General features: G+C 55.2%; 8 protein-coding genes across 8 annotated transcripts; 3 read left to right on the top strand and 5 right to left on the bottom strand.

Annotated features, from left to right (window-relative positions):
• Positions 1-958: 958 nt before the first annotated feature.
• ACO1O0_002474 (S8 family peptidase) lies at positions 959-2,395 on the top strand (the record flags this gene model as incomplete). The annotated part of the gene is made up of 4 exons (XM_083191943.1): positions 959-1,258; positions 1,319-1,808; positions 1,882-2,098; positions 2,167-2,395. The coding sequence occupies 4 exons, from the start codon at positions 959-961 to the stop codon at positions 2,393-2,395; spliced, it is 1,236 nt and encodes a 411-aa protein (XP_083053157.1).
• A 676-nt stretch (positions 2,396-3,071) lies between these two features.
• ACO1O0_002473 (uncharacterized protein) lies at positions 3,072-4,609 on the bottom strand (the record flags this gene model as incomplete). Its single annotated transcript, XM_083191942.1, has 3 exons — positions 3,072-3,906; positions 3,960-4,226; positions 4,353-4,609. 3 exons carry the CDS (start codon positions 4,607-4,609, stop codon positions 3,072-3,074), a joined length of 1,359 nt encoding a protein of 452 aa, XP_083053156.1.
• Positions 4,610-7,507: 2,898 nt separating this feature from the next.
• ACO1O0_002472 (HET domain-containing protein) lies at positions 7,508-9,769 on the bottom strand (the record flags this gene model as incomplete). The annotated part of the gene is made up of 1 exon (XM_083191941.1): positions 7,508-9,769. The coding sequence occupies one exon, from the start codon at positions 9,767-9,769 to the stop codon at positions 7,508-7,510; it is 2,262 nt and encodes a 753-aa protein (XP_083053155.1).
• A 1,016-nt stretch (positions 9,770-10,785) lies between these two features.
• On the bottom strand, positions 10,786-12,439 carry ACO1O0_002471 (FAD-binding oxidoreductase; the record flags this gene model as incomplete). The annotated part of the gene is made up of 3 exons (XM_083191940.1): positions 10,786-11,262; positions 11,319-11,874; positions 11,955-12,439. The coding sequence occupies 3 exons, from the start codon at positions 12,437-12,439 to the stop codon at positions 10,786-10,788; spliced, it is 1,518 nt and encodes a 505-aa protein (XP_083053154.1).
• Positions 12,440-13,923: 1,484 nt separating this feature from the next.
• Positions 13,924-15,778, bottom strand: ACO1O0_002470 (major facilitator superfamily domain-containing protein; the record flags this gene model as incomplete). The annotated part of the gene is made up of 3 exons (XM_083191939.1): positions 13,924-14,551; positions 14,633-15,591; positions 15,695-15,778. 3 exons carry the CDS (start codon positions 15,776-15,778, stop codon positions 13,924-13,926), a joined length of 1,671 nt encoding a protein of 556 aa, XP_083053153.1.
• Positions 15,779-17,527: 1,749 nt separating this feature from the next.
• On the top strand, positions 17,528-18,837 carry ACO1O0_002469 (DUF1996 domain-containing protein; the record flags this gene model as incomplete). The annotated part of the gene is made up of 7 exons (XM_083191938.1): positions 17,528-17,574; positions 17,605-17,680; positions 17,759-17,954; positions 18,011-18,057; positions 18,114-18,307; positions 18,368-18,417; positions 18,494-18,837. 7 exons carry the CDS (start codon positions 17,528-17,530, stop codon positions 18,835-18,837), a joined length of 954 nt encoding a protein of 317 aa, XP_083053152.1.
• Positions 18,838-20,601: 1,764 nt separating this feature from the next.
• Positions 20,602-21,392, top strand: ACO1O0_002468 (NAD(P)-dependent oxidoreductase; the record flags this gene model as incomplete). The annotated part of the gene is made up of 2 exons (XM_083191937.1): positions 20,602-20,754; positions 20,829-21,392. The coding sequence occupies 2 exons, from the start codon at positions 20,602-20,604 to the stop codon at positions 21,390-21,392; spliced, it is 717 nt and encodes a 238-aa protein (XP_083053151.1).
• A 168-nt stretch (positions 21,393-21,560) lies between these two features.
• Positions 21,561-23,708, bottom strand: ACO1O0_002467 (Six-hairpin glycosidase-like protein; the record flags this gene model as incomplete). Its single annotated transcript, XM_083191936.1, has 9 exons — positions 21,561-21,855; positions 21,970-22,321; positions 22,378-22,590; positions 22,655-22,752; positions 22,898-22,926; positions 22,984-23,030; positions 23,085-23,221; positions 23,284-23,291; positions 23,355-23,708. The coding sequence occupies 9 exons, from the start codon at positions 23,706-23,708 to the stop codon at positions 21,561-21,563; spliced, it is 1,533 nt and encodes a 510-aa protein (XP_083053150.1).
• Positions 23,709-23,761: the final 53 nt, after the last annotated feature.

Here is a 23,761-nt window from a genome sequence, read left to right as displayed (position 1 = left end):
TTCCATCGATTGGTGTTGCGCCTTTGAGGGCGGCGATTGGGAGATGCGATACAACAAAAGGCCCGCACGCGCATCTCAATGCCAAGGATTCGGCATCAGACGCATCAAACGCATCACACGCATCGCCCCGCAAAGTATCCGGGTATTCACCTCGCCAATCATCTGGCGCCGGGGGATATCAGGGGACGACCGGCGCTCATCCGGCCTGGTCATGGTGGCCACCAACTCTGGTTTGCCTCGCCATTACTGGCTAATAGTCTCCATGCTGACCCCCAAGACGGCATCGGTGCGGCTGGGACGGCAGACAGTATTGATATCGAGGAGAGAAATAAGGTGGTAGAGGGAACTCTCAGGGACGCATTCTCGGCAACGAGCCGGATCGACGTGAAATCCCCGACATTCAGGGTCCGTTTTTGGGAGCTGATCATGTCTATCACGGGATCGCCTGTACTAGAAGTGATCGGTTCCTGGACTAATCTTCTGGGAGAGAGATGCCGCGATGGCCATCATGAGGGATTGGTCCAAAGCCATTGAATATGCAGAGGAGCCCCTCAGAAACAACACGCGCCGATGAATGCGCCTTTCCCGCCCCATATTACAAACTCGAGCCTGGTTGGGTTACACTGCCGGGGGCGCCAAGGCAGTGCTCACGACACTATTGATTCAGATATCGTCATGGCCGTGATGGCGTCAAAGCAGGAACATCGCCCGTCTAGGCGTGTAGCTAGGCGAGGGGTCTCCTTCGAAAAGGGATCCCTTGAGTAAGATACTCTTGGAGGATGGGCATCGTATTCTTCGGCTAGCCTGCTCAGGTACATGTATGAGAGGATACATGCAAGGTAGGTAGGTAGGTTCCAATGTCTATATAAGAGGCTTTGATATCCCCTTGAGGACGAGATATCCTCATCTGCATCAGCTCCAATCCTCTCAAACCAGCCTTCTCACTCTTGCCTTCACCATGGTCAATCTTCGCCGCCTTGCCCTCCTCCTGGGAGCGATTCCCGCTGCCTTCGCCGCTCCCGCGCCTGCTGACAAGCGTGTCAAGCCCGAGGTCATCCCCAACAAGTACATCGTGACCCTCAAGGAGGATGTTGCCGACTTCAAATCTCACGTCGCCTGGGTCGGAGATGTCCACAAGCGCAGCCTGAGCCGCCGCGACACCTCGGGCATTGAGAAGGAGTTCCACATCAAGAACTTCAACGCCTACGTTGGCGAGTTCGACGAGGCCACCATCGAGGAGATCAAGAACAGCCCCGATGTAAGTTTGGCTTCATGGTTAGGTCCTACTATTTCATCCAACTAAACACGTTTCGACCAGGTCTATGATGTCGAGGCGGACCAGGTCTGGCACCTCTTTGACGAAGTCCATGAGGAGCCTCGTGATGATGAGTTCAGCACGGCCGCCCTCGTCACGCAGACTGGCGCTCCCTGGGGTCTGGGCACCGTCTCGCACCGCACTCCGGGCTCCACGAGCTACATCTACGACAGCTCTGCTGGAAGCGGCACCTATGCCTACATTGTCGACACGGGCATCCTGTCGACTCACAACGAGTTCGTTGGCCGTGCCTCTACCGGCTACAACGCCGTCGGCGGCAGCGATGCTGATGCCAACGGCCACGGCACTCACGTTGCTGGCACCATTGGCGGAACGACCTACGGTGTCGCCAAGAAGACCACCATCATCGCCGTCAAGGTCTTCCAGGGCTCGTCCAGCTCCACGTCCATCATCCTGGACGGCTTCAACTGGGCCGTGAACGACATCATCGCCAAGGGCCGCACCAACACCGCTGCCATCAGCATGTCTCTTGGTAAGAATGGCTACGCCCCCTGACACTTGACTCCCTCAATGTCCCAGACTGACTCCCCTTCGCTCCCACATAGGCGGTGGATACTCTTCCGCCTTCAACACTGCCGTGAACAATGCCTACTCCAGCGGTGTCCTCTCCGTCGTCGCTGCTGGCAATGACAATGCCAACGCTGCCAACTACTCGCCCGCCTCTGCCGCCAACGCTATCACCGTCGGCTCCATTGACTCTGCCTGGGCCCGCTCGTCCTTCAGCAACTACGGCGCCATCGTCGACATCTTTGCCCCCGGCAGGTGAGTTCTCCAAGCACAAAACCCACCATATCATCTGGCATTGTCGGTGACTGACCTCTCTCGCGCAGCTCCATCCTGTCCTCGTGGATCGGCTCCAACTCGGCCACCAACACCATCTCGGGCACCTCCATGGCCACCCCCCACGTCACCGGCCTGGTCCTCTACCTCCGCTCCCTCGAGGGCCTGACCACCGCCAACGCCGCCGCCCGCCTCAACGCCCTGGCCACGACCGGCAAGGTCACCAACCCCGGAACTGGCAGCCCCAACCGCATCATCTACAACGGCAACGGCGCCTAAGCGGGACGATGCGTGGACCTGTCCTCTCCCGGTGGGGATGGGGCTCAGGGCTATGGCTGCTGCTTTGCGGTGATGCTTGTGGGAGGGTCATGCCAATGATTGAGTTGCTGCTGAGCAGAGGTGCTCTACCGTTGGGGGTTGGCCTTGGGGTCTAGTTCCCAGCGCGCGACGCTTCACGTTATGAAATTCTTATGTGGGGATGATGTGATGGGTAGTTGACAGATAGTATATGCAATTCGAACAAACATGGAATTTGCAAGAGTAATCTTGGTCAAGTGAAGATTGACATCCCCTTCAAGTATGACAGTTGAACGGCAGTCGAGATGGGGGGATCGGCCCGGCGCATTGCCGCATCTCGGAGGCAGGCCGCTCCGTTTCTCAATCTGGATTATACCAGGTCCTAGGATTTAACTCTATTTGTCTATCTGACAACCTCGGTGGCAATGTCGCGACCCTGCCCCCGTAAGCGCTAGTACTAGTTACCGGACCGCAATGAGCTCGCCAAAGATGGGCCCAATGGCTGTCTTGGAGCTGGGCCCCATCATCTAATATGTACCTGTGGTTCTAGACTGCTAATACTACACCAAGCCCCCTCTTTCCCTCCTTGAACTCGTCAATGAGATAGTCGTTACACATGAAGTAATATGACACTGTATTGTACGATGCTAGCCACCCTTTATATCGACCGCCCATCACTGCCCGCCAGCTCTGTCATGCTCTCCGACTCGCCTCCGCCGCCCTTCCTCGTCCTCCGCGCCGATCTCGACTGCGACGCCGTCAACTCCTGACCATACGTCGTCTGCTGGCCACGCGGCTGCATCCCGCCCACCAGCTCCGTGACGACCGGCCTCCTCCCCTGGCGCATGTCGCCCCACAGGTTCTTGCACGCGTTCCACGACGTGACGGCGTAGATGATGGCGTTCCAGAAGCCCTGCAGCGGCAGCACGAACGCGCTCATGAACTCGAGCGTCGGGATCGTCGTCCCGTGCACGAACGAGTACACGCGGTTCGCGCTCGACGGGATCCACGTGATGAGCAGCGCCGTGAAGAACAGGATCGCGCACTTGGTGTACGCCCACGCCGCGTTGTTGACCTCGTACGTCACGCGCCGCGCCGTCTGCGGGCCCGACGCTGCCGAGGGTCTGCTTGCTGCTGCCTGTGAGGAAGCACCCTTGCTGCTGCTGCTGCCCTTGTTGTGGGTCGTGGAAGGGCGGCGGGGGGTGGCCGCGATGGTGACGACGTAGCCGCCGGGAGTGACAAAGTAGCCGCCGTTGGAGGCCGTGGTTGTTGTTGTTCCGCCGCGGCTCATGGGCTGCAGCTGTATGGGGCTGTCCAGGGGTGCTTCGGTGGATGTGACTGTCACCTCGGTGGTTTTTAGGGTGGTAGTTGCTTCTTCGTTGAACGACATGGGATCGGAGTCGGACGGGCGGATATGCTGTAGGTCTTTGCGCTTGTAGTAGATGGTCCGGCCGCAACGGATGTAGATGAACATGGTGGCGAGGATAAGGATCCTAGCAATGTCAGAGGACATGTCCCTGTAAAGATGACTGTGCTGAATACACACCAGACAGGTCCATAGAATGTCAGGATGCGCCAGAGATTCCACTCTGTCGTCACCCAGCACCATAGGACTGCATTGCCGTACACACGGTCCCCATGGCTGTTCCGTAGGAAGAGATAGACGATGGCCGGAATAAAGGGAATCCCATAGCAGCAGAACAGGTAGGGCACTTCCATCTTCCGCAGCCGCCGTGCGTCGAACCTGTAGTAGAATGTGAGGTAGACGTTGATGGCCATGGCCAGGGTCCAGAATGCATCTGCCGGCATGAACCTGTAAAACCCGGGCCTCGGGTGTCAGCACGGGGATAGGTTTGGGCCGACGGGAACAAGGGGTCTCATGAATGGCGGTAAAGGCCACGAGGTATGGACAAACTGAACATGAAAGTGCCCCGCTTACATCTGTATCAAGAAAGCCTGGAACTGGCAGCCCACCGAGTTGGGCGCCTCGACGTAGGTGCGAGACATGAGTGTGCCGACATTGGTCAGGATGTTGCCAAAGGTGGCGTAGAAGACGAGGCGGTTGACGGGCTTGTGGAAGCTGCTGGAGAGGCAGAAGGTGACAATGACGAAGACGGAGGCGAGGATGGAGAGGATGGAGCAGGCCCTCTCGATGTTGCTCACAGCGATGAGCTGGTCATCGTTCAGCCCAGACATGGTGCCGGATGGGGGCGAGGTGGCTCTTGCTGCTCGGGCGTACGGAGCATCAAGGTCGACGACGGTTTACCCTCGATGGGTTTGACGTTGCCGGCCTCGTGGATGTGGCATGGCACTTGTGTGAGTCGTGGCCTCGTGGGTGTCTCACTCTGGGTAGGATTTCGCAACTGTGATGATGGGGAAGGGAGGGGAAGCAAGGGAAGGGGGGAGGGGTCTCTCATTGTTCGAGGCTGCTCCCTGCGTATTATCTATTATTTCATAAGGGAGTGGTGTTGGCCGAGGATCTCATGTACCGTCCCAGGTAGCATCCCTCGAAAGCACAGGCTGGATGCCAGGATCTCCAGGATTCATGACAGAGCACAGGGGAGGCCCAAGCCACCGGAGAACCATGGATCCGGGGCGTAGGGGGCCTTTTCCAGGAGTGGCATGGTCCGATGCAAGACAACGGCTTGGCACGACGCGCTGACCAGTTGGATCCCAGGCGGCCACATGTCAGCCCACGGTGTAACGATGATCCCACAAGTCCTGCCTGTCCTCGCGTGCCGTCTTGTAGCCTATATCATTTCAGCCGTCGTATGTGCAGTCTCGCGTTCCGGGGTATTCGCAAAGGGAGAGAGAGTGGGGTCCGGATGAATGGAACTGTCATTGGGGTATAGTCAATATTGAATTCGCAAACGTGGCCAACACAGCGGGAGGAAGAAAATAACCATGGGGAGGAACAGAAAGGGCTCTGCTGCCAAGTTCCAACGCCAGGTGTATTATGGTGTCGAACGAGCTTGAATCATGTTTTGGCCTGGACAGGGACATGGTGTACATGGTGCCATTGGCATGCAACGTCTCGGCCTGGGGAACCCTGTTGCTGCTCCAGATGGGCTATTACTATGTAGTAATATATTGCTGCTTGGCCAGATCCTAAGGATGAAATGGACAAGCTTAAAAATGATACTATTGATTCCCCGCAATACAACAGGTAGGAGCTATAATTGCTCGGTTCGTGCCACCGTCCACGGGGGGCCATGTTGTTGATACGTATTAATACTAGTGTAATTGGGGCAGCCCTTCATCCCTGGCCGCCAACATGGGCCCATAGCTGCATGTGTTGAACGTTGTGTCTGGGACGCCCCTGGTCAAGGCCAACCTGCAGAAAGACGGTCGCCCAAGATAATTACACGGCCTTGGCCACTTTGCAGATGCATACGAGAACGCATTAGCAGTAATGCTGGTAAGACGAAGTACGCAGCACGGATACATAAACCCGCCACGAGGCGTCTCATAGTTCCGGATGTCGCTGCTGCAAACTCCGCAATACTAATATCCAGTATGGGGTACGGAGTAGAATCCACATAGCTGACATTGAAGATCCGCCCCCTCCAGGCCGCTGGAGATTCCCGAATCCTGATGGCTGATCTGGGCCTGAGCCGAGACCCCGAATCTTCACGGGGACGCAGTTCATCCGGACGACTCTGTGTAAATCGGAGGGATCATGGAGGCCAACAACCGATGGGCCATAATGCATCTGCGCATCTGCACATCTGCACTCTGCACATTTTCCCATAATTAATGTTCCTCGCCCCGAGGCATTGTTTTGGGCACCACGGTTCATGGTCCATCGGTGTCCCCCGTTTCCAGTAGTGAGCCGTAACGTGTTCATGTTCCTGGGGGAACTCTATTCCACGGACGACCTACCCGTACATCAATTGATGCATGAGGCTGCGCTTGACACGCTTGCTGTCGCATCCTTCCGGATATCGATTGATATATGTACTGATCCGCGACATCACGGGATCATTGCATGGCCGCGCGTTTCCTGCGTCAATGGCACGTCGTTTTCCCCCATGGCAGATTTCCGCTGACTCAAACGAACGAGCGTGTTTTGTTGGTGGCGGGCGGCTAAATTCGCGACACCGACTGTTGCTTGATTGCTTCATATTAGCCGCATGCTGATTACTACCTTGCATTCGTCACAGCTAAGCTCCTGCAGGATGGAAGGCTGAGATGAATCTAGACCCCAATGGTACATATGTCGTCCACAGCCAACGCTCTCGCCGGTCGAGATGCATCTTGAAACGCCCCCAAGATCATAATGGCCCCCAATCTCCGTTCCCAGGTAATACAATGGAAAGAATTTCAATGCCTACTAGGTAAGGTAACATCAAGTTCAGTCCTCCCCTCCTGTTATCCTTTCACTCTCCTCTTGACCCAGCACGACGGCTGACAGCAAAAAGAAACAGGCTCACCGGCGATTTTGAAATGAGATCAAGATGTCAGGCCCATCTCAATGGCTGCCGTAAGCTACTGCGGATCTCTGAGTCCCCCTGCACTTTGAGTTTAGGGTTGAATACATCCGCTGCTTGCACATTAGGGTGTTGAAATTGCGGTCGGATATGTCGTTGGCTGCATAGCTTCGTGTTAGCTGAGACCCCTGACGATTCCCTGCAATGTGATCACCATTAGCCTACGGCAGTCGTTGAGAATATTCCCCGTGGACAACGGTGGTAGAATTAGAAGTGTCAGCATCGAACATATGTCCGGCAAGAAGGCGCCACTGCACCCGCTGTGGTTTGACTTTTTGGTCCGAGCAAATCTCTTTCTAGGTAAGTTGTCTTCTTATATCTTCTCTAGGAACGATTTCGCCAGACCACCAGCATGAGGTCATCAAGACTTTGATTACATACTATTGGTAGTTAATATGAATATGGCCCCGACATGTTACGTCTACTCAGCCACTTCTGCTGAAATGGGTAGAAGACTCACCTGTCGGCCCTTTAGCCACAGGTACTTTACTCCTATGTCTACCTACTACGTTTGGCCTAACCCTAATTCTGAGTTGACGGCTACTACATGCATTTATATATACCACGTTTCTTTGCTTACAAGCTCTCTACAAACCTACTCCTCTTATCGAAAAGTCACCTCCATTTCCCGAGGCTCTGCCTTGTCCCACGCCTCTTTCGGGATGCAAAACATGCCCATCCGTCGCCCTTGCCCCGGAATACCCTCGCTCCTATCGATACCTAAGCAGAGTACATGATGAAAGGGTTTCATCTTCTCGTGCCCTTCAAGAAACTTAATCTCGACAATCCGAATCAGCTCAATTCCATCGCGCAGGAGCCAGGTCAAGGTCGACCCTCGCAGAGTCATGGGCAGTTCCACCAGGACAACAAGTCCATGATTTGTCCAGCGACGAAGCTCCTTGTATGTGTTTCCAGAAGAGTCACGCAGGCGGAGGCGCTGGTATGGCTTATTGTACTCTACCTCGGGGGCCCAGTGTGTGGCAAAATGACCGCTTGTGGTGTCAAAATCGGGGGGGAACATTCTCTCTGACCATTCTCCAGTCCCATAGAGTGGCGTCCCCAATGCAGGTTCAATGTCGACGAAGAACCTTGCGGCTTCTGATGTGATTGTTAAAGTCCCTCTTGATTCCGAGACCTCTAGAGTTGCCAGCTTCTGGGCACACTTGTTCACTCGATGGGGGCTTTCTAGGGTCGGCCGAAGGAGAACGCCTTCCAACTCTCCATCAGGGGCATCCGGACCCCGGTACTCAAATTCCCCATCCTCAGTCTGAGTCAGGACTAGTGAGGCACTCGCCTTGGGGTAGATGAAGTGCATCTGGTTCATGGCATACCAGCCAGCCCATGACCAGCTTGGAAACCCCGCTCGAAAACGGTCGTTCTCGCCATGGAACAAAAGAGCGTAGTGAAAATCAGCAGAGGGCAGCCCAGAGATGAAATGGATGCCCTTTTTCTGCGCTACCATGTTGAAGCATCCCGAGATGGCGTCCAGCCTGTCGGACTCATAGGATAGCCTCCGCTGGGAGTAGGCTAGGGCGACGGCATCATAGTCGCTGAAATCCCATTCGCTGCTCCGGAGCCACATGAATGCGGAGAGGACATAGTATCCGTTGGAGCGCAAGTCCACACCAGTTATATTTACGTCGTGTCCAAACTCTCCCGAGTGGAGGGACTCCCTCCAGTGTCCCGCACCGCACATGAAGGATACGTCGTAGTTCCCAAAGAAGGCTACCCGTCTCGCCATCTGGCCCTCCTGGAAAGTCCAGCCTCTGCTGCACCACTCCGAACCCTGAATCTGCCTAGTGATACTAGGTAGTGCCGATATATATCTTCGGTTGGCGATAGTTTCAATCATCTGTGCAGAGCCCACGTCGTCGGTGGTAAGCTGATGTAAGAATCCCCGGTCTTCGAATGCAACATCAGTTTTCACCCTTGTTGCTACTAAGCCCACAACGAGGGTGATGTGGGAGCGTCGGTATATGGATCCCATGGCCTTGATTTCGGCAGCCTTCAGGTCGGGATCGTCCTGGTGAAGGCAGTAGAGATCTGCCCAGAGATACGGGATGGAAAGAGCCATGCAGACATAGATGGCATCTTCCACGACCTGAGGAGCAGCGGTTGGTAGATACACAACTCCATCTTCCCCAACTCGCAGGTTGCTGGCGAGCTTGCTATACTGCCGATGACCCTGCCCCCAGACGTAACTAAGGGCCGCATAAGTGACAGTGGTTATATCACGGTCGACCAGTTTTCGTTCCCTCACGTCAATGACCCGAATTTGGCTCGGCTCAAGCGCAGATCCCTTGTGAGACTCCAGGTGGTTGCACTCTTTGTGGTGCTGATGGCATGTCCTCATCCACTCTGACAGCTTGAGGAGACCATTTTGAACAGAGCCGGCACGAAATCCGTTGAGAAGTGGTCGAGCGGGATCGACCGACTCGGGGGAGAGCAGCAGGATACCAGGACCGCTTAGATGTCTCTGGGCGAAAGACTCTTCCTTCTCAGAAGAGTCCTCGGCGGCCTTCAAACGAATCTCCACCCGGGTTGCCAGCATTTCCTTTGTCCTGTCGCCCACATACTTGGTGTCTTCAGTGTAGTCGATACGTAGCGGATAGAGGATGCACCAGATTTTGGTAAGGTCGCATCCGGCGTCGGAATTCTTGCCGTACTGGGGAGTCCAGTCTGAGTAAACATCGTGCTTTATCAGTCGACACAATGGGCATCTCTCGTTGTTCTTGACCTGTTGGAGTGTTCCCATTTGGTGGGGGCATTTCTGATCGAAGCCGCCGACAGAGTAGCGGGGCCCAGTGAACAACGAGAAAAGGTCCTTCTCGATGCAAACCTCGCACAACTCGTCGCCTTCCGACATGACGAAGACTGGGGACCCGGGTATAGGTGAGCAAACAGCAGATCGTGGTCCACTGTCTGTGTAGTCGGGAGGGGCCACAGATTCTAGATTTATGTGACCCATTACATGGTCTCGTTCCTGTCGCCAGTCGAAATAAACGTGGACACTTGCCTATTGTTCAAATGCCCTTGCTGACCAGAGCTCGGCTGTGTAGCCAGACCTGCGCCACATCGCCCCAGGAGCACTGAGCTGTAGAAACACCTCAATGTGTGGTGCGGGGAGATTCCAGTAGACCAAGTGGCAGTGACCGGATTATGCGGGTCTTGCATGTACGTGTACGTTGGAATGTACGTGTATGCTGCCTTTAGGTACATGTAGGTACATGCAGCATGATGCATGCAAGAGGGCTGTGTACCTGGGTCATCACGTTGTCGGCGTTACATGAGGCTGTACCATGGAGGGGATGAGACATCTGCCCAACGACGTTGCGTCTAGAGTGGCGATGAGCTTCATTTTCAAATGGATCAAATTTCGCAGGTCTTTCTAGACATACATGCCCAGCTATGGTCAGCTCAATCAGTACTATTGGAGAGGCTTGGAGCTGTGGCAGAAGCCACTCATAACGGTATGATCGAAGTTTCAAACGATTGGTTCACATATGTGACTAATTATATAGATTAGTCTGCTTATCAAATTAATTGCCGGGGTTAACTCCCGAATACTTCAGGCGAGTCTGCCGAGACCCGGGACCGGAGATGGTTGGGTGGAAATCGATGTCGCGCATACGGAGTCCTCATCCATTTACGGTACGTGTACTACCATTTACGACACCTATCATATAATACTGGCTGATTAGATGTCAGGTTCAACTCTGCAAGGCTCTCATGGCACATGACTTCACGCTGTCAGGGGCAAGGCGGCCAAATGTTTGCACAAATCCAATTCTCCATTTCTAGTATCGCCCAGAGGTGTGTATTCTATGGGCATTCTATGTCGTGTATGAGCCGCAACACATCCTGGCCAACAGCGCGCGCCGCTTAGGCAACGGGCTCGATGGACTGGGGGTTGTAGAAGACCTCGGTGGGGTCGTACTTGGCCTTGATGGACTGCAGCCTGCGCAGGTTGGTGGACCAGTACTGCTCCTGGGCGTCCTCGCGGCTGAGCTGCGAGTCGATGTAGTTGGCGTAGCGGCCCCACTCGCCCTCGGACATGCCCGTCTTGAGGCTGTCCATGAAGGCGTTGACGAGCGCGAAGGCGCCCTCCTCGTCGGGGTTGCCGGTCACGAGGGGCGAGGCGAACTGGAACATCCAGAGCTTGTCGCGGTGCGAGAAGGAGGTCACGTTGGGGGGCACGGCGGCGACGGCAGAGTTGGGGTCGCCGAGGACGTCCATCTGCAGCCACCAGGGGAGGGTGCCGTCGGCCAGACCGACGTCGTACAGGAAGGCCATGAAGGAGTGCATAGACTCCTTGGGGATGTGCTTGGTGACCAAGCTGGAGATGTAGCTGTAGTCGTGCTGCTCGGGTTAGCAAGTTGCGTCCCTGTTCAACCAGATCGGGACAGTGGACTCACTCCTCCAAAAGGATAGGTAATGTTGAGCGGGTCGCCGTTGGTCCACTGGTCAAGAGTATCGAGCCAAGTAGCCTCGACAGCCGAGGTCGAGTTGGACGACCAGTCAAAACGAAGAGGGTCCTCGAAGGCCTTCAGGGCAGCCTTGCCGTCCTCAAGAGAGCCGTGGTAGACGGCCTCGACGGTGACGATAGCGCCGAGCTCGACGCGCATGTTCAGCTTCTGGTCCAGGCCGCCCTGCTCGAGGACCTCCTGGAAGGCCAGGAGGGAATCAGCAGCCTCCTCCTTGGTGCCGGTGGGGATGGTGGACGAGATCTTGAACGAGGTGAAGGTCTCGGACACGTCAAAGGTCTCGACCTCGTACTGGACGACGATGCCGAAAGACGAGGAGGCACCGCTGATGGCCCAGAAGAGATCCTCGTTCTCCGTCTTGGAGGCGTGCACAAGTGATCCGTCAGCGAGGACGATGTTGGCGCCAATGACGGCGTCGAGGGCCAGACCGTGGGTGTGGGAGGAGAAACCGAAGCCGCCGTGGCCGACATGGCCACCGACACCAACGCTGCAGAACACGTGTTAGCCGCGATCTTCATCGAGCCATTCTTGGGCATTGGGGGAGGGGGGGGAGAATGGTGGACTCACCTGGGGCAGGTTCCGTGGGAGATGCCACGCTTGCCCTGGTTGTACAGCTCGAGGGCGACAACACCCAGCCTGGTACCGGCGTTGATAATGGCGGTGTTGTCGTCGCGCAGCTCGACACCATACCAGTGGTCGAGCTGGATGACAAGGTGACCGTCATCACCACCCAGGCCCATGGAGGCGTAGCTGTGACCACCGCTCTTGGCAGTGACCTTGATACCGGCCTCGACACCGCACAGCAGGGCGTGCTGGACGTTCTCGTTGGACATGGCGTAGACGATGGCACGGGGCGTCACGGGCTCGCGCAGGTTGTGAGGCACAATGGCATCGGTCCAGTCGGCCGAGTTGGAGTCGACGTAGTCGAGGCTGGAGGCCTCGAGGCAGGAGTTGAGGCTCGCCTGGCGCCTGTACAGGTGGGCGTTCAGGGGCGAGGCGCTCGCCCCAAAGAGGAGCGAGGCGAGCGGGAGGAGGGCCTTGGGAGCAATCATCGTGTAAGTCGGATGGAACTGGGAACGATGGAGAGTGCAGATCATAGACCGATTCGCGGGGAGCTGCGAGCCATTATATAGCAGCAGCTGAAGCTCAGAAGCAATAGTCCGGAGTCTTCCATGCCGCTAGGGAGTAGGGACAGTCTGACGAGCTAACCATCTACTAATCTGACCATGGCATGGCGAGCGATGTGGTCCTTCGGCGGGCTTCCCGTCGATCCTTGGCCCCCGACTCGAGGAGCCTCCAGTCACAGCGACTCGTAGCGACTTCTCAGCGCCTCTCCGGGGCCACGGCCGTATCCGCGACCTAGAAGTGGACATGGAGCTTGCGGGACCACCGGACCAGCGCTCGCCTGGCTGCCTAGATGTCTACTTAGCTCGTCTGGCTTGTCTGGCTTGTCTGGCTGGGCCTGCCTGTAACGAGTCAGCCGTATCTTGGATCGCGGAGTCTTGGCTCCGAGACCGCCGGAGTGCGGCTTGGCACACCTCGACGTTTCTCCGTAATTGAGCAATCTTCTGCCTTTTCCCGGCCTGTAACAGAGCCAACGGGGCCCCGCGAGAGCTGCGACTCGCCCATCAGGGCGCATGTTTCGGATTGACAGGCCCCTCAGCTTTCACCAAGATGAGGACCCTGTAGTACGGAGTACAGACTACACCATGCCCTTTTCCAGAAGGCCAGAACCCGCAATGCACAATACTATGCGGAGATGCCCCTCCCCCCAAATCGCCACGAGCCCACGACTGCAATGGAACGGTCCCCAATTATTGTCATGCCCAGTCAGCAGCTTCGCCTCCGGCCCGTCGAGCCTAATTGCACCGCGCGTGTCATCGCGAATGCGAGTAATCGGCGTGGGCCCTAGCCTCTATGGGACGTGAGTGAGGCTCCCTCGCGACTCAATGAGAGGCTGAGACTCCAGTCCACTCGTCGACTTGTCGTCCTCGTCAGACTTGTTGAGACGCAGGTAAGATTGGCGACAACCATCCACGGGGCGGCTCCCCGGCTCCTGCGCTTACGGCTCGCAGGCGCAGTCCCGCAGGCGCAGTCTCGCAGGCGCAGTCCCATAATAATATGCCCTATTTGCATGGAGTAAGGAGAAGGCATGGGGTATCATCTGCCGCCCTATCGTCCACCAGGGCCCAGGGCCAGACAGAGCCAGGCCGGAGCCCAGCCAGACGCGGCAAAAGTGCAAGGAGAAAAAAAACGCTTTTCGGCGGGCCGTCTTGCCTACGCTGCAGGGTCCAAAATCCATCCCGACGAATCCGCTCACCCTGTAGTGTCCTGTACGGGGTATTAGCTCGTGCTGCATACACGTACTGATAGGCTGTAGTCTGTACGGAGTATCCCGTAGTACGGATACGGAGTACTAGCATCATTAATACATGTGCTCTTAGTACGTATTAGTACATGGTAATCCACGCTGACGCGAAAAAAAAGAAAACATCACAAAATACCGCCGAGCTAGGAACTCGCTCCCGGCCACTTATCAATAGACGTATCTGAAATACGGGTTCTGCCTGTCTGTCAGGTCCTGGAATGCCATCTTTGCCCTCTCCTCCTCGTCCCCCACCACCAGCTCCCTGGCCGCATTCTCACGCCGCAGGACTGCATACAGCACCGCGCTGGCCAGGATGCAGATGGCGTAGCAGATGATGAGCCCCGTCCACAGCTCCGGGTAGTGCTGGTCCCTGGTCTGCGAGTTGACCAGCAGGGGCCCGATGATGTTGCCCACGCAGTACGCCACGAACACGGTCGCCGCCATGAAGCTCTTCTTGGTGTGCCCTGCCACATTCGACATGCCCACCGTGATGATGAGCGACACGACGGCCCCAAACGTCCCCGTCAGCGAGTAGCCCACCACCGGCGTCGCTGCGTGGTGGTTCCACTCCGACTTCCAGATGAGGGCGCAGCCGGCAATGACGGGCAGGCAGCAGATGACGAGCATGACCAACCGCATGTTCGAGAAGCGAGATCCGATGAACCCGGTGACGAGGATGGATGCAAAGCACAGGCCTCCAAGCGGGAACTGCCACAGGATCGAGTGTCGCGGCGTCCACCCGAAGGTCGACACGATGAGGGGGCCAAACCCGGAGACGGCCCCGTTGACCGTGTATCTGGGGGTCTCCCATGTCAGCAGAGTAGGTAATAATATTAGGGTCAGAGCGTGGGGGGGGGTTGGAGAAAGGGAAACTCACGCAGTCGTCATCATCACAAATATCAACCACACCTTGATATCCAGCACTGCCTCCCTCACCTGACCGAGCTTGAACTGCGGGCATCGCACCCCCGTCTGCCCGTGTCGTAGCCTCTCCACGGCTGCAAACCGCTCGTCCGCCGTGAGGAACCAGGCATTGACCGGCGAGTTGGGGATCGCAAAGCAGAACGCCCCGAACCCAAACGTCAGGCTCCCCGCCAGCAGGTATATGTACTGCCACCTCGTCAGGGCGCCGCCCTCGATCTGCGCAAAGCCGTAGTTGAGCCCACCCCCGATAACGGTGAACAGGCCCGTGCTGCTGAACCACCAGCTCTGGCGCAGGCCCTGCTCCGCCTGCGTGTAGTACCCGGACACGATGCACATGAAGCCCGTGGGGACGATGCTCTCGACGAAGCCCAGGAAGAAGCGCTGCACGTACAGGCCCCTGTAGCCCGTCACGCCCGCCGTGGACAGGCACACGGCCGACCACAGGATGACGATGCCGCCCAGGATGCGCCCAATGTCGAAGCGCTGCAGGGCGTAGGTGAGCGGGTACAGGCCTGCGAGCATGCCAAAGTAGAAGAGCGACGTAGCCCACGAGAGGCGGCTGGTATCGACCAGAGGCGGGGTAGCGGCTGCGTCGACAACAACGGAGAGGGAGAGGTCGGTCGTCATGCCGAAGAGGGCGGCGGCGCCCAGGATGGCCTTGTCGTAGTACACGAGCCCGTAGCCCAGGATCATGGCCGGCATGAGGAACCAGTCGATCTTGCGGACCGCGCGGGCGGCCACGGCGGGATCGACGTCGTGGGGCCGCTCGCCCACCATGGCCATGGCATCGTCGCATCCAGCCGTGGGTTGACTAACACTCGGGGTCTGAGTCTCCACGTCGGGAGGCGAGTTGACACCATGGGTGCCGTGCTTCTCGGCCTCCATCGTACAAGAAGGAGGGCACTTTTGTGCCTGGATTGTTCAATCGGGGACTGGGATTGCAGAGAGCAAGCGACAGATGAGAGAAAAAAAATTGATAGTACTCTAACCTAACCGATTCGTTGCATGCGCATACATGTGTAGGCGCCGCGTATTCGGTCACCGGTCCGTTCCGATGCGAAAAGTGGAGCCGGTCGGAGCCGATGCCGGATGGTCCCATGTGCGATCAATGTTCCGAGTCTCTCAATGATGTGATGTTAGTATTTAAGAAGACTCATAATTAGAGATAGGTAGTTTAAGAGGTAATGTGGGATGGAATTGCTAGGAATTTGGGCTTTTGGTTTGTCTTGATAGTCCTTGAATTTGTCTCTTAATTTCCATGGCCGTGGCTCTGAATTCCCGGTTATGGCCGCAAATTTGTGAATTGGGTTTCCCATCAATGTAACTAAGTGATTGAATAAAGAAGCCTTATTTGAAACTTACGTTCTATATAATCGCTAATATTTTACGTCATCTAGCCATAAGGTTTGATATCCAAGCCACAGCCTGAAAGCGCTTGCTACTTAGATTAGATCCAGGGTAGGTGAATCTTCCTCCGTTAGCATATTTTCAAGATGCTTCATGTACAGGTTCACCAAAACGCATATGAATACCCCAATATAGTCAAGGTATGCCTATTGGCCCCGGTTATTTATTTCCCTGGGCAAGATTTTCTGTCTCCGAAAGCGTAGTATTGGGTATTCCTGAGCCTGGATAAAGTACCAGCTCTGGGCCTCTTGGATAGTCACCTAGACCCCCACAGAACCCCATTCTTGAGCCGATGTTGCTAAGTATTTATCCAAAAAGAATGTACGATAAAATCCTGGACGAGTTTGAGACACTCGGGGTGGCCATGCCCGTCGATAGTTTCGGATTCATCCAAAGCGGCCACTAATACATATATGTGGCCGTGTCTTGACTGCGTCTATGCAATCAGAATGAGTGGTATTTGCACGAGATAATTTGTCTAGGCACCTCTAACTTCACAAAGGCCATCTTGGGCGATATATACTGTTACTTCTATGGATCGTCTGCATGGGGCCACATTGCACAGTAAGCGGTCGTCCCGCCGTATTCTTGACCTCCCATATCTCAGTGACATCCCACATCTTATCGACACTAATCATACTGCCCCTTCAGGCTAAACATCCCGAATGCGTGTAGGTGATCATGGGTTTAGAAGGCCTCTTAGCATTCCAGTGGCCGACTATCATGCGTGTTGACTGTCACATCGCCAAGATGTGATCAAGCCACTTCGATATATTAATTTCCACTCGCCAACTGCCACTGACCCCGCAAAATCTCTACCGGCAGGTGTGGCACTGCGGGGATGACACGTTATTTTGGGTGTCGTAGAGTGATAAGATTTAACCGGTAACAACAGGCAAGATTTGTTGTCCGATTCAGTCATGGACTTTCCGATTCAGACACATTGCCGCCCGACCGATTCGCCCAGAATGACAAGTCTAATATAATCTTATCTAAAATGACTGAGAGAACCATTTTTGGAAACCCCATATTCAAATATGGTGGACACCCCCACGTGGTCCTCTTCGCATAGGCAACCACCACATCACGGCAATGACAAGTGTACCCTTTTTTGCCGTCTTTTATAGTGACCTGAGATTCCAGTTTACATTTGCCGCTGGTACGCTGCAAATAAAATAAGGAGTAGAACCCTCCGATACCCGATCTGGAAAGGAAATATATCCACGGCATCCAGTACTATATAATAAGAACTATATGGTAGACACTCCAGATTCGTCGGAGCCGCTGGACAGACTAGAAAGACCTAGATTCGCAGAAGCCGTTGCTACTCATTTCTTGACATCTGAGCACCGTTCATAACTACTCCGACTTTACCATGCCTTCCATGCACATAACCTCTCTGGCACCACTGGCCCTGATGTTGCCAAGCTGCGTCAACGCCATGCTGCGCTTCTCTTGCTCGGAGCTCGTATTGGATCGACTCGATCCGTAAGTATCGCAGAATTATTTCCCTCATAGCATCCCTAACTTGGATTCAAGCCTTGTCCAACCAGGCAGTGTCCCCTCTGGTCATGTCCATCAGGTTGCTGGCGGAGTAAGTTGTCACTATTGCTATTTCACCTACATTAAATTACATACCATCACAAGCAAATACCTAATAGGGAGTTAATAGAACGCGTTCAATGCGACCATGGATACCGAGCTTGACCTCCCGAGCATTTCGACCTGCACGACCTGCACATTCTCCGAGGATCACAGTAACTACTGGACCGCTAATCTGTACTATCGAAGCCGTGACGGCACCCTTACTCGGGTTCCCCAGATGGCCAACCAGTACCTCGACGGAGCAAATGGCGGCATGACTGTCTGTAAGTGCATCACCCCCAGTTCAAAGCCACACCAGATGCTGATCCCAGAGATTCAGACTACATCCAGCCTTACGACGGCTCTGCGAGCACCGCATTTGCCCCTGTGGGTTCACTTACATCAAAACAACCCACTCGCATGTCTAACGAATAATCTCTTAGGGCTTCCGCATGCTTGTTGGTAGCCCGCTGGTCCGAGAGGAAACCGATACGCCCGACGCTCGACAGAGCAGCTACCGTTGCTTTGAGGCAGATTTTGGCGGAGAAGCCGGCGCCCCCGGAACCGGAGCCGACACGCGACACTTTCCAGACAGGCCTTGCCCTGGTGGCATCCGCACCAACCTCTTCTTCCCCACGTATAGTCTTTCATTACTCCTCTAGTGCACACAAGCCTTGCTGATGTTCTTCTACCGTAGGTGCTGGGACGGTGTCAACGTGGATAGCGCCGACCACAAGAGCCACGTCGGTAAGTGCCCTGCGTAGTTGACATGCATACACGTGTATATATGCAGGTGGAGAGAGAACAACTCTAACAAGTCCAGCCTACCCCGTCGGCGGAACCTTTGAGCAGAGCTCGCCCTGCCCAGACACGCACCCGGTCAAGCTCCCGCAGCTCTTCTACGAGATCGTGTGGGACACGCGCGAGTTCAACGACCAGAGTGACTGGCCTGAGGACGGGTCGCAGCCCTTTGTCTTCAGCTTCGGCGACACGACCGGCTACGGCCAGCACGGCGACTACGTGTTTGGCTGGGAGGGCGACGCGCTGCAGAGGGCCATGGACGATAACTGCAACGTCGACTGCCCGACTCTGCGGTCCCAGGATAGGGACACGGCTAACCAGTGCACCATTGCTAGGCGCGTGGATGAGGAGATTGACAGTGGTTAGTTTGGGTTCCTCATCGTATACTGGGGTTATAGGTCTGACTCGCGTACGCAGGTCTTAGTAAACTCCCGGGTGACAATCCCATCACTGAGTAACAAATTATACGATGCCTCTCGGATCTCCTTTCTTTTCGTCTGTGAGGAGGCTGAAGCTCAATGTATATGACGACGGGCAGATTAAGATCGTTGAGGTCGGAGTCGATATCTCGCAACTAGTTGAGGCCAAGTCAGAATCAGAATGCAACAAGTTTTCCATAAATTTCACATCCAACATATGTATCCCCTTTCCGCCTGTGTCTTGTGTAGCATGTCATCTATGAGTGACCGGTAGTTTGAAACTGGAACGATGCTGCCACAGCGACCATTATTCTGTACCTAGTCGCGCTTCTATATATACAATAGCTAGCTATGGATAGAAGACATGGAGTACATTGGTGATATTTTGTACCGAATCACTGGCTTAAGTTCCAGAAAAAAAATGGAGGCCAATATTTGATGGTACAAACTCAGCCGCAAGGTCTTGGTCCGTTGCGAGCGAGCGCGAGACCCCGCAGATTTGACTTGCTTCCTATTTTATGCTGCTTCAGATCAACCGATGGATATACAGTACGATTTTCAACCTTTTTGAACTGAATTTTCTGTACTACGTGTGTGAGAATTATCTCAACCTAAGCCATGAATACAGACGAGCGTCCGCGTGCCGAGTCTCGCCCGGCACCCTTCGCAGTCTTCCCCCATCAGCCATTGCCGCCCGATATCAACTTGACTCGGGTGACCAAGACCCAGGCCGGTGGATTTTATGGCCCCTTTAACGCTCGCCTACTTTCTGAAAGAGCAGCCGCCTTCATTAGCTCCAACTCGGATGCAAACGAGGAGCTTGTCGCCCAAGTCATGAATGAATTCCTAACTTTGGCACGGGAAGACGCCACAGCTACCACCACCTCGGCTAATGCCGTACACTCTTGCTGGATCTGCATCCGCATGAACCTGCCGACGGACAATTGGGTCGTGCCACGGTGGCATACGGACGGCCGCATGTTCCGCTGTAGCTGCCCTGAGCCCAAGATGCCGCATTCAAAGTACGGCTTTACGATCCTGGGCCCGTCAACCAGGGTTATGGCACCGAGTCCTGCCGTCAGCGCAGTGATGCACGGAACATCTCCAGCAGGGCGACGGTGGGATCAGAACGACCCGGATCCCGAACTAGCTGAGAAATTACGGGCCGAGGGATATCCAGAGGCAAAAGTAGAGCTGGGGCAGGTCATTCGGTTCAGCTGGGGTCAAGGAGACTCGCCGATACATTCCGAGCCGGACTCGACGGGGTTGCATCGTGTTTTTATAAGTGCTCTTTTCGGGAGTGAGGACGAGACACGGGATATGTGCGACTTGAGGGGGGAGGAGTATGACGCGTGGTATACGTAACGAAATGAGTCTTGGCCACATTGGAAAAGATATCATGGGAACACGAATGGGGGGGTATCCATATGTGCTACTATTCCTCCCGGTATCTAGCTAAATTACGAGTTTACCAGGTCTACCCGTAAACACTCTGGTCTGTTAACTTGTACGAGTAACGAGCAATACGTGTATGACGGAGGGGGCCGATCCGGCGCCCCACTTGCCGCCTTAACTCCGCGAGTCCGCATTCTAATTCAATATTGAATGCCTGAAATCAAATTGGAGGAGCGGGGCTTATCTTAAGCTTAATGTGCATGTTCTCTGCTTGTGTTATCTGCTCGTCATCTATCGAGTCTCATTGCATCTCGACATGGCTGGCGACAAGATCCTCGTCCTCGGTGGCACCGGTCCCGCCGGCATCTGCCTCGTGCGCGAGCTCCTCCATCGCAACCTGGCTATTGTTGTCTACGCCAGGAGGCCCGAAAAGCTACCCGAGGATGTCTCTGGAAACCCGTTGCTCGAAGTACGTTCTCGATTGACTCTCTCATTTTCACGGCGGAACAAGCACAGATCAAAAGACTTATACGTCACTCCCAGGTTGTCAAGGGTGAGCTCACCGACACAGGCGCCCTCTCCACCGCCGTGTCCAAGAGCCGCCTGATCCTATCACTCCTGGGCCCGGACATCAAGGTTGCCATCCCACCCACCGTCTTCGCCGACTTCTACCGCACCCTGTTCCCCCTGATGCGCGAGCACGGCGTCCGCCGCATCTTCGCCATCTCCACCATGTCTCTCTCCGTCCCCGGCGACAGCTTCTCCTTCATGCGCGCCCTCGCCCTGCCCCTGCTGCGCCTCACCGCGCCCAGCGCCTACAGCAACGTCATCGCCGTGGGCGACGCCTTCAGGGACGAGGACGCCACCAGGGACATTGACTTCACGCTGTTCCGCGTCGCCATGATCCCCGGCGAGTCCGACGCCGAGAGCTGGGAGAGGGACCGCGAGGAGGCTGGCAAGGTGTACGTTGGGCCCCTGGGCGCGTCCGGCTGGACCATCTCGCAGAAGAGGGCGGCCTTGACGCGCTGGCTGGCCGATGTTGCCGAGAGCGGTGCTCCTGAGCTCATTGGGAAGATGCCTGCCGTCTCCCAGCTTGCGGGGAGCTGAAGGGCATACCGTTGATTCGGGAATGATGCTTACGTGTATCACTATTGTTGTTGTAAATATTACTTGATCTCATCTCTTACTCGACAGACAAATTCAGGCCTGAGATTCTGCTACATAAGGAGAGGTACATAAACGCGCGAAAAGCATGGCCCGTTGACTCGTCTCTCCTCACGCACTCTTCGACCCGACAATATACGGCTTGTCGTCCTTGAAAATTAACCCGGGCTTTCTCTCTGCCAGATCCAGCATCATCTCGGCAAAGTAGCTATTGGCCCAGGCAAACCAAGAGCGAGTGTAGTCGCTCGAGTTGTAGATGCTGACGCTCTCATGCACGAGGCCCAGGCCAGACGTGTTCTCGAGGATGAGCGACAGGCGCTCCTGGATCTCGTCGTCGTCGTCGGTGCCATAGATGCCCGAGATCTGGCTCATCGGCCAGGGGTACGTGGCGTTTTGATGGGGGCCACTGAAGCAGGGCAGTCAGCTTCGGGAACGAAAATGCGGGAGGTTAACGGTTCTAGTTAGAATGTATGATGAAGATGGACCTCCCAGAAGTGCTACCAAGTCATGAGCCACTTACCCAACACCGGTAAAGTTCTTGCCGACCGCATAGTACGGATTCGCCCGCGAAAACATGGCATCCTTGGTCTTCCTGTACGTCGAATCATTGCGCGCCAGGAATCCCAGGTAGGGCAGCGACAAGAGGCTCGGCACGTTGGCGTCGTCCATGATGTACTGGCCGCCGAAGCCATTCGTCTCGTAGGCAAAGATGCCGTTGGACGTGCGCGTGTGGTCCCAGATGGCGTCCCGGATGGCCTTGGCATGCCTGCGCAGCTGGCGTGACAGGTCCTTGTGCTGGCCTACCTCTTCGAGAATCTGGGCGACGTGGTTGAGCTCGACGGATGTCATGGCGTTGTCGGATGTGATAAAATCTGGGAAAATTATCTGTAAGCTCTTCTAGATTTTGTAAAGACTGTAAACGACTTACTGAAGACACACAAGTCATCTGACGGTCGATGGCTCGATGCTACGAGGCCGTTCCCATTCTTCGGCTCCCCGTTTCCGCCATTGGGGACAGGAGGCGACAGCGAGCCCGCCGTGCCGGTCCAGTTGAAATAACTGACCCAGTCCCAATTATCGGCCCAGGAGCTCTGCGACTGCTCATGAAGGACCTTCAGGATCTGATCCACGGCTGTCCTCCCTATTGGAGTCAATTTCAGGTTAATTTCATAAAAGGCAAAGCCGTAAAGAAAGACGGATCATACAGTTGTCGTTGATGAAGGAGTCATCTTGTGTGTTTGCATAGTACGACCTCGAGATCTTCAGGAAGCCTGCTAGTGAGTCAAGCTCGTACTGGTTGACCCTAGTTTAGCGAATACACAGGGCAAGTCGGCTGCAGGCATTCACCATACCTTGCACTCAAAGACTGTTTGATTATCAACGGGCCTGTTGACGTAGACAAAGTTAGCCAAGGCTTTCAACTCTTGTTGGTGTGTATGTCTACGCACGGGTTGACAGTCACACCGAGAGCATAATCCTAGGAGCAGCGTTAGCAAGGACATTTATCTAGTGCGTCATTCATGGAGAAGCATACATTAACAGTTGCCTCCAGTCCACTCTCTGGCGGCGGCTGGAAGGCACCTGGAGCAAATTAGTTGGTCTTGATGGCCCCATTATGGCCAGAACGAATCATACCGCAGTAGGGATACTCTGAGATGTATCGAGCCTCGGTATTGATGATGGCTTTGACGAGGGCTTTGAGGTTCTCGTCCTCGGGGAGAAGCTTGTACAGGTGCGAAAACTGGTTGGCCGTATCTCGCAGCCATTGGGCACTGTGAAGAGTCTTATATCAGTCGTGGCTGCTCTGGATATGGAAGCGGTACGCAGAACTAACGTAATATCCTATGTACACGAACGGATATTAAAACCATCATTACAGGATATATGTGGACACTTGTAACTTACACCAGTGACAATAAAGGCCAGGTTGATCTCAGGATCAAAGTACTTGACCGTTGTATCCAGTGTAGAGGGAAATGCGTTCTCAAAGAGCTGGGCGAGATCGGGATCCTTGAGCCGGGTCTTCATATCCCGGATGGTCTTCTCGACGGCCGAGGAGTTGAATGTCCGGCACTCGGGGGCAGGTCTCATGTGCGGCAGGGCAAGCGGGCCGTCTGAGAAGGGCGCATGTGGCTGCTTGGAGTACTCGGTATAGTCCGGGCATGACGACGGAGTGCGAGGATGAGCGGCACTCCGTGTGCCAGGGATCAGGGCGAGGAGGCCCAGGAAGAGACCAATAGATCCGGTCCAGCGACTCATTGTGTGCTCAGGTTCAATATTCGGATGGTGGAGGAAATGTGCCCATGCTCTCC

The sequence above is a fragment of the Amphichorda felina genome (assembly GCF_050947745.1).
Source record: "Amphichorda felina strain 45539 chromosome Unknown scaffold_2, whole genome shotgun sequence".
NCBI lineage: Eukaryota > Fungi > Ascomycota > Sordariomycetes > Hypocreales > Bionectriaceae > Amphichorda > Amphichorda felina.
Note: the sequence above shows the minus strand (reverse complement) of the source record. Positions and strands in the feature narration are given on the sequence as shown.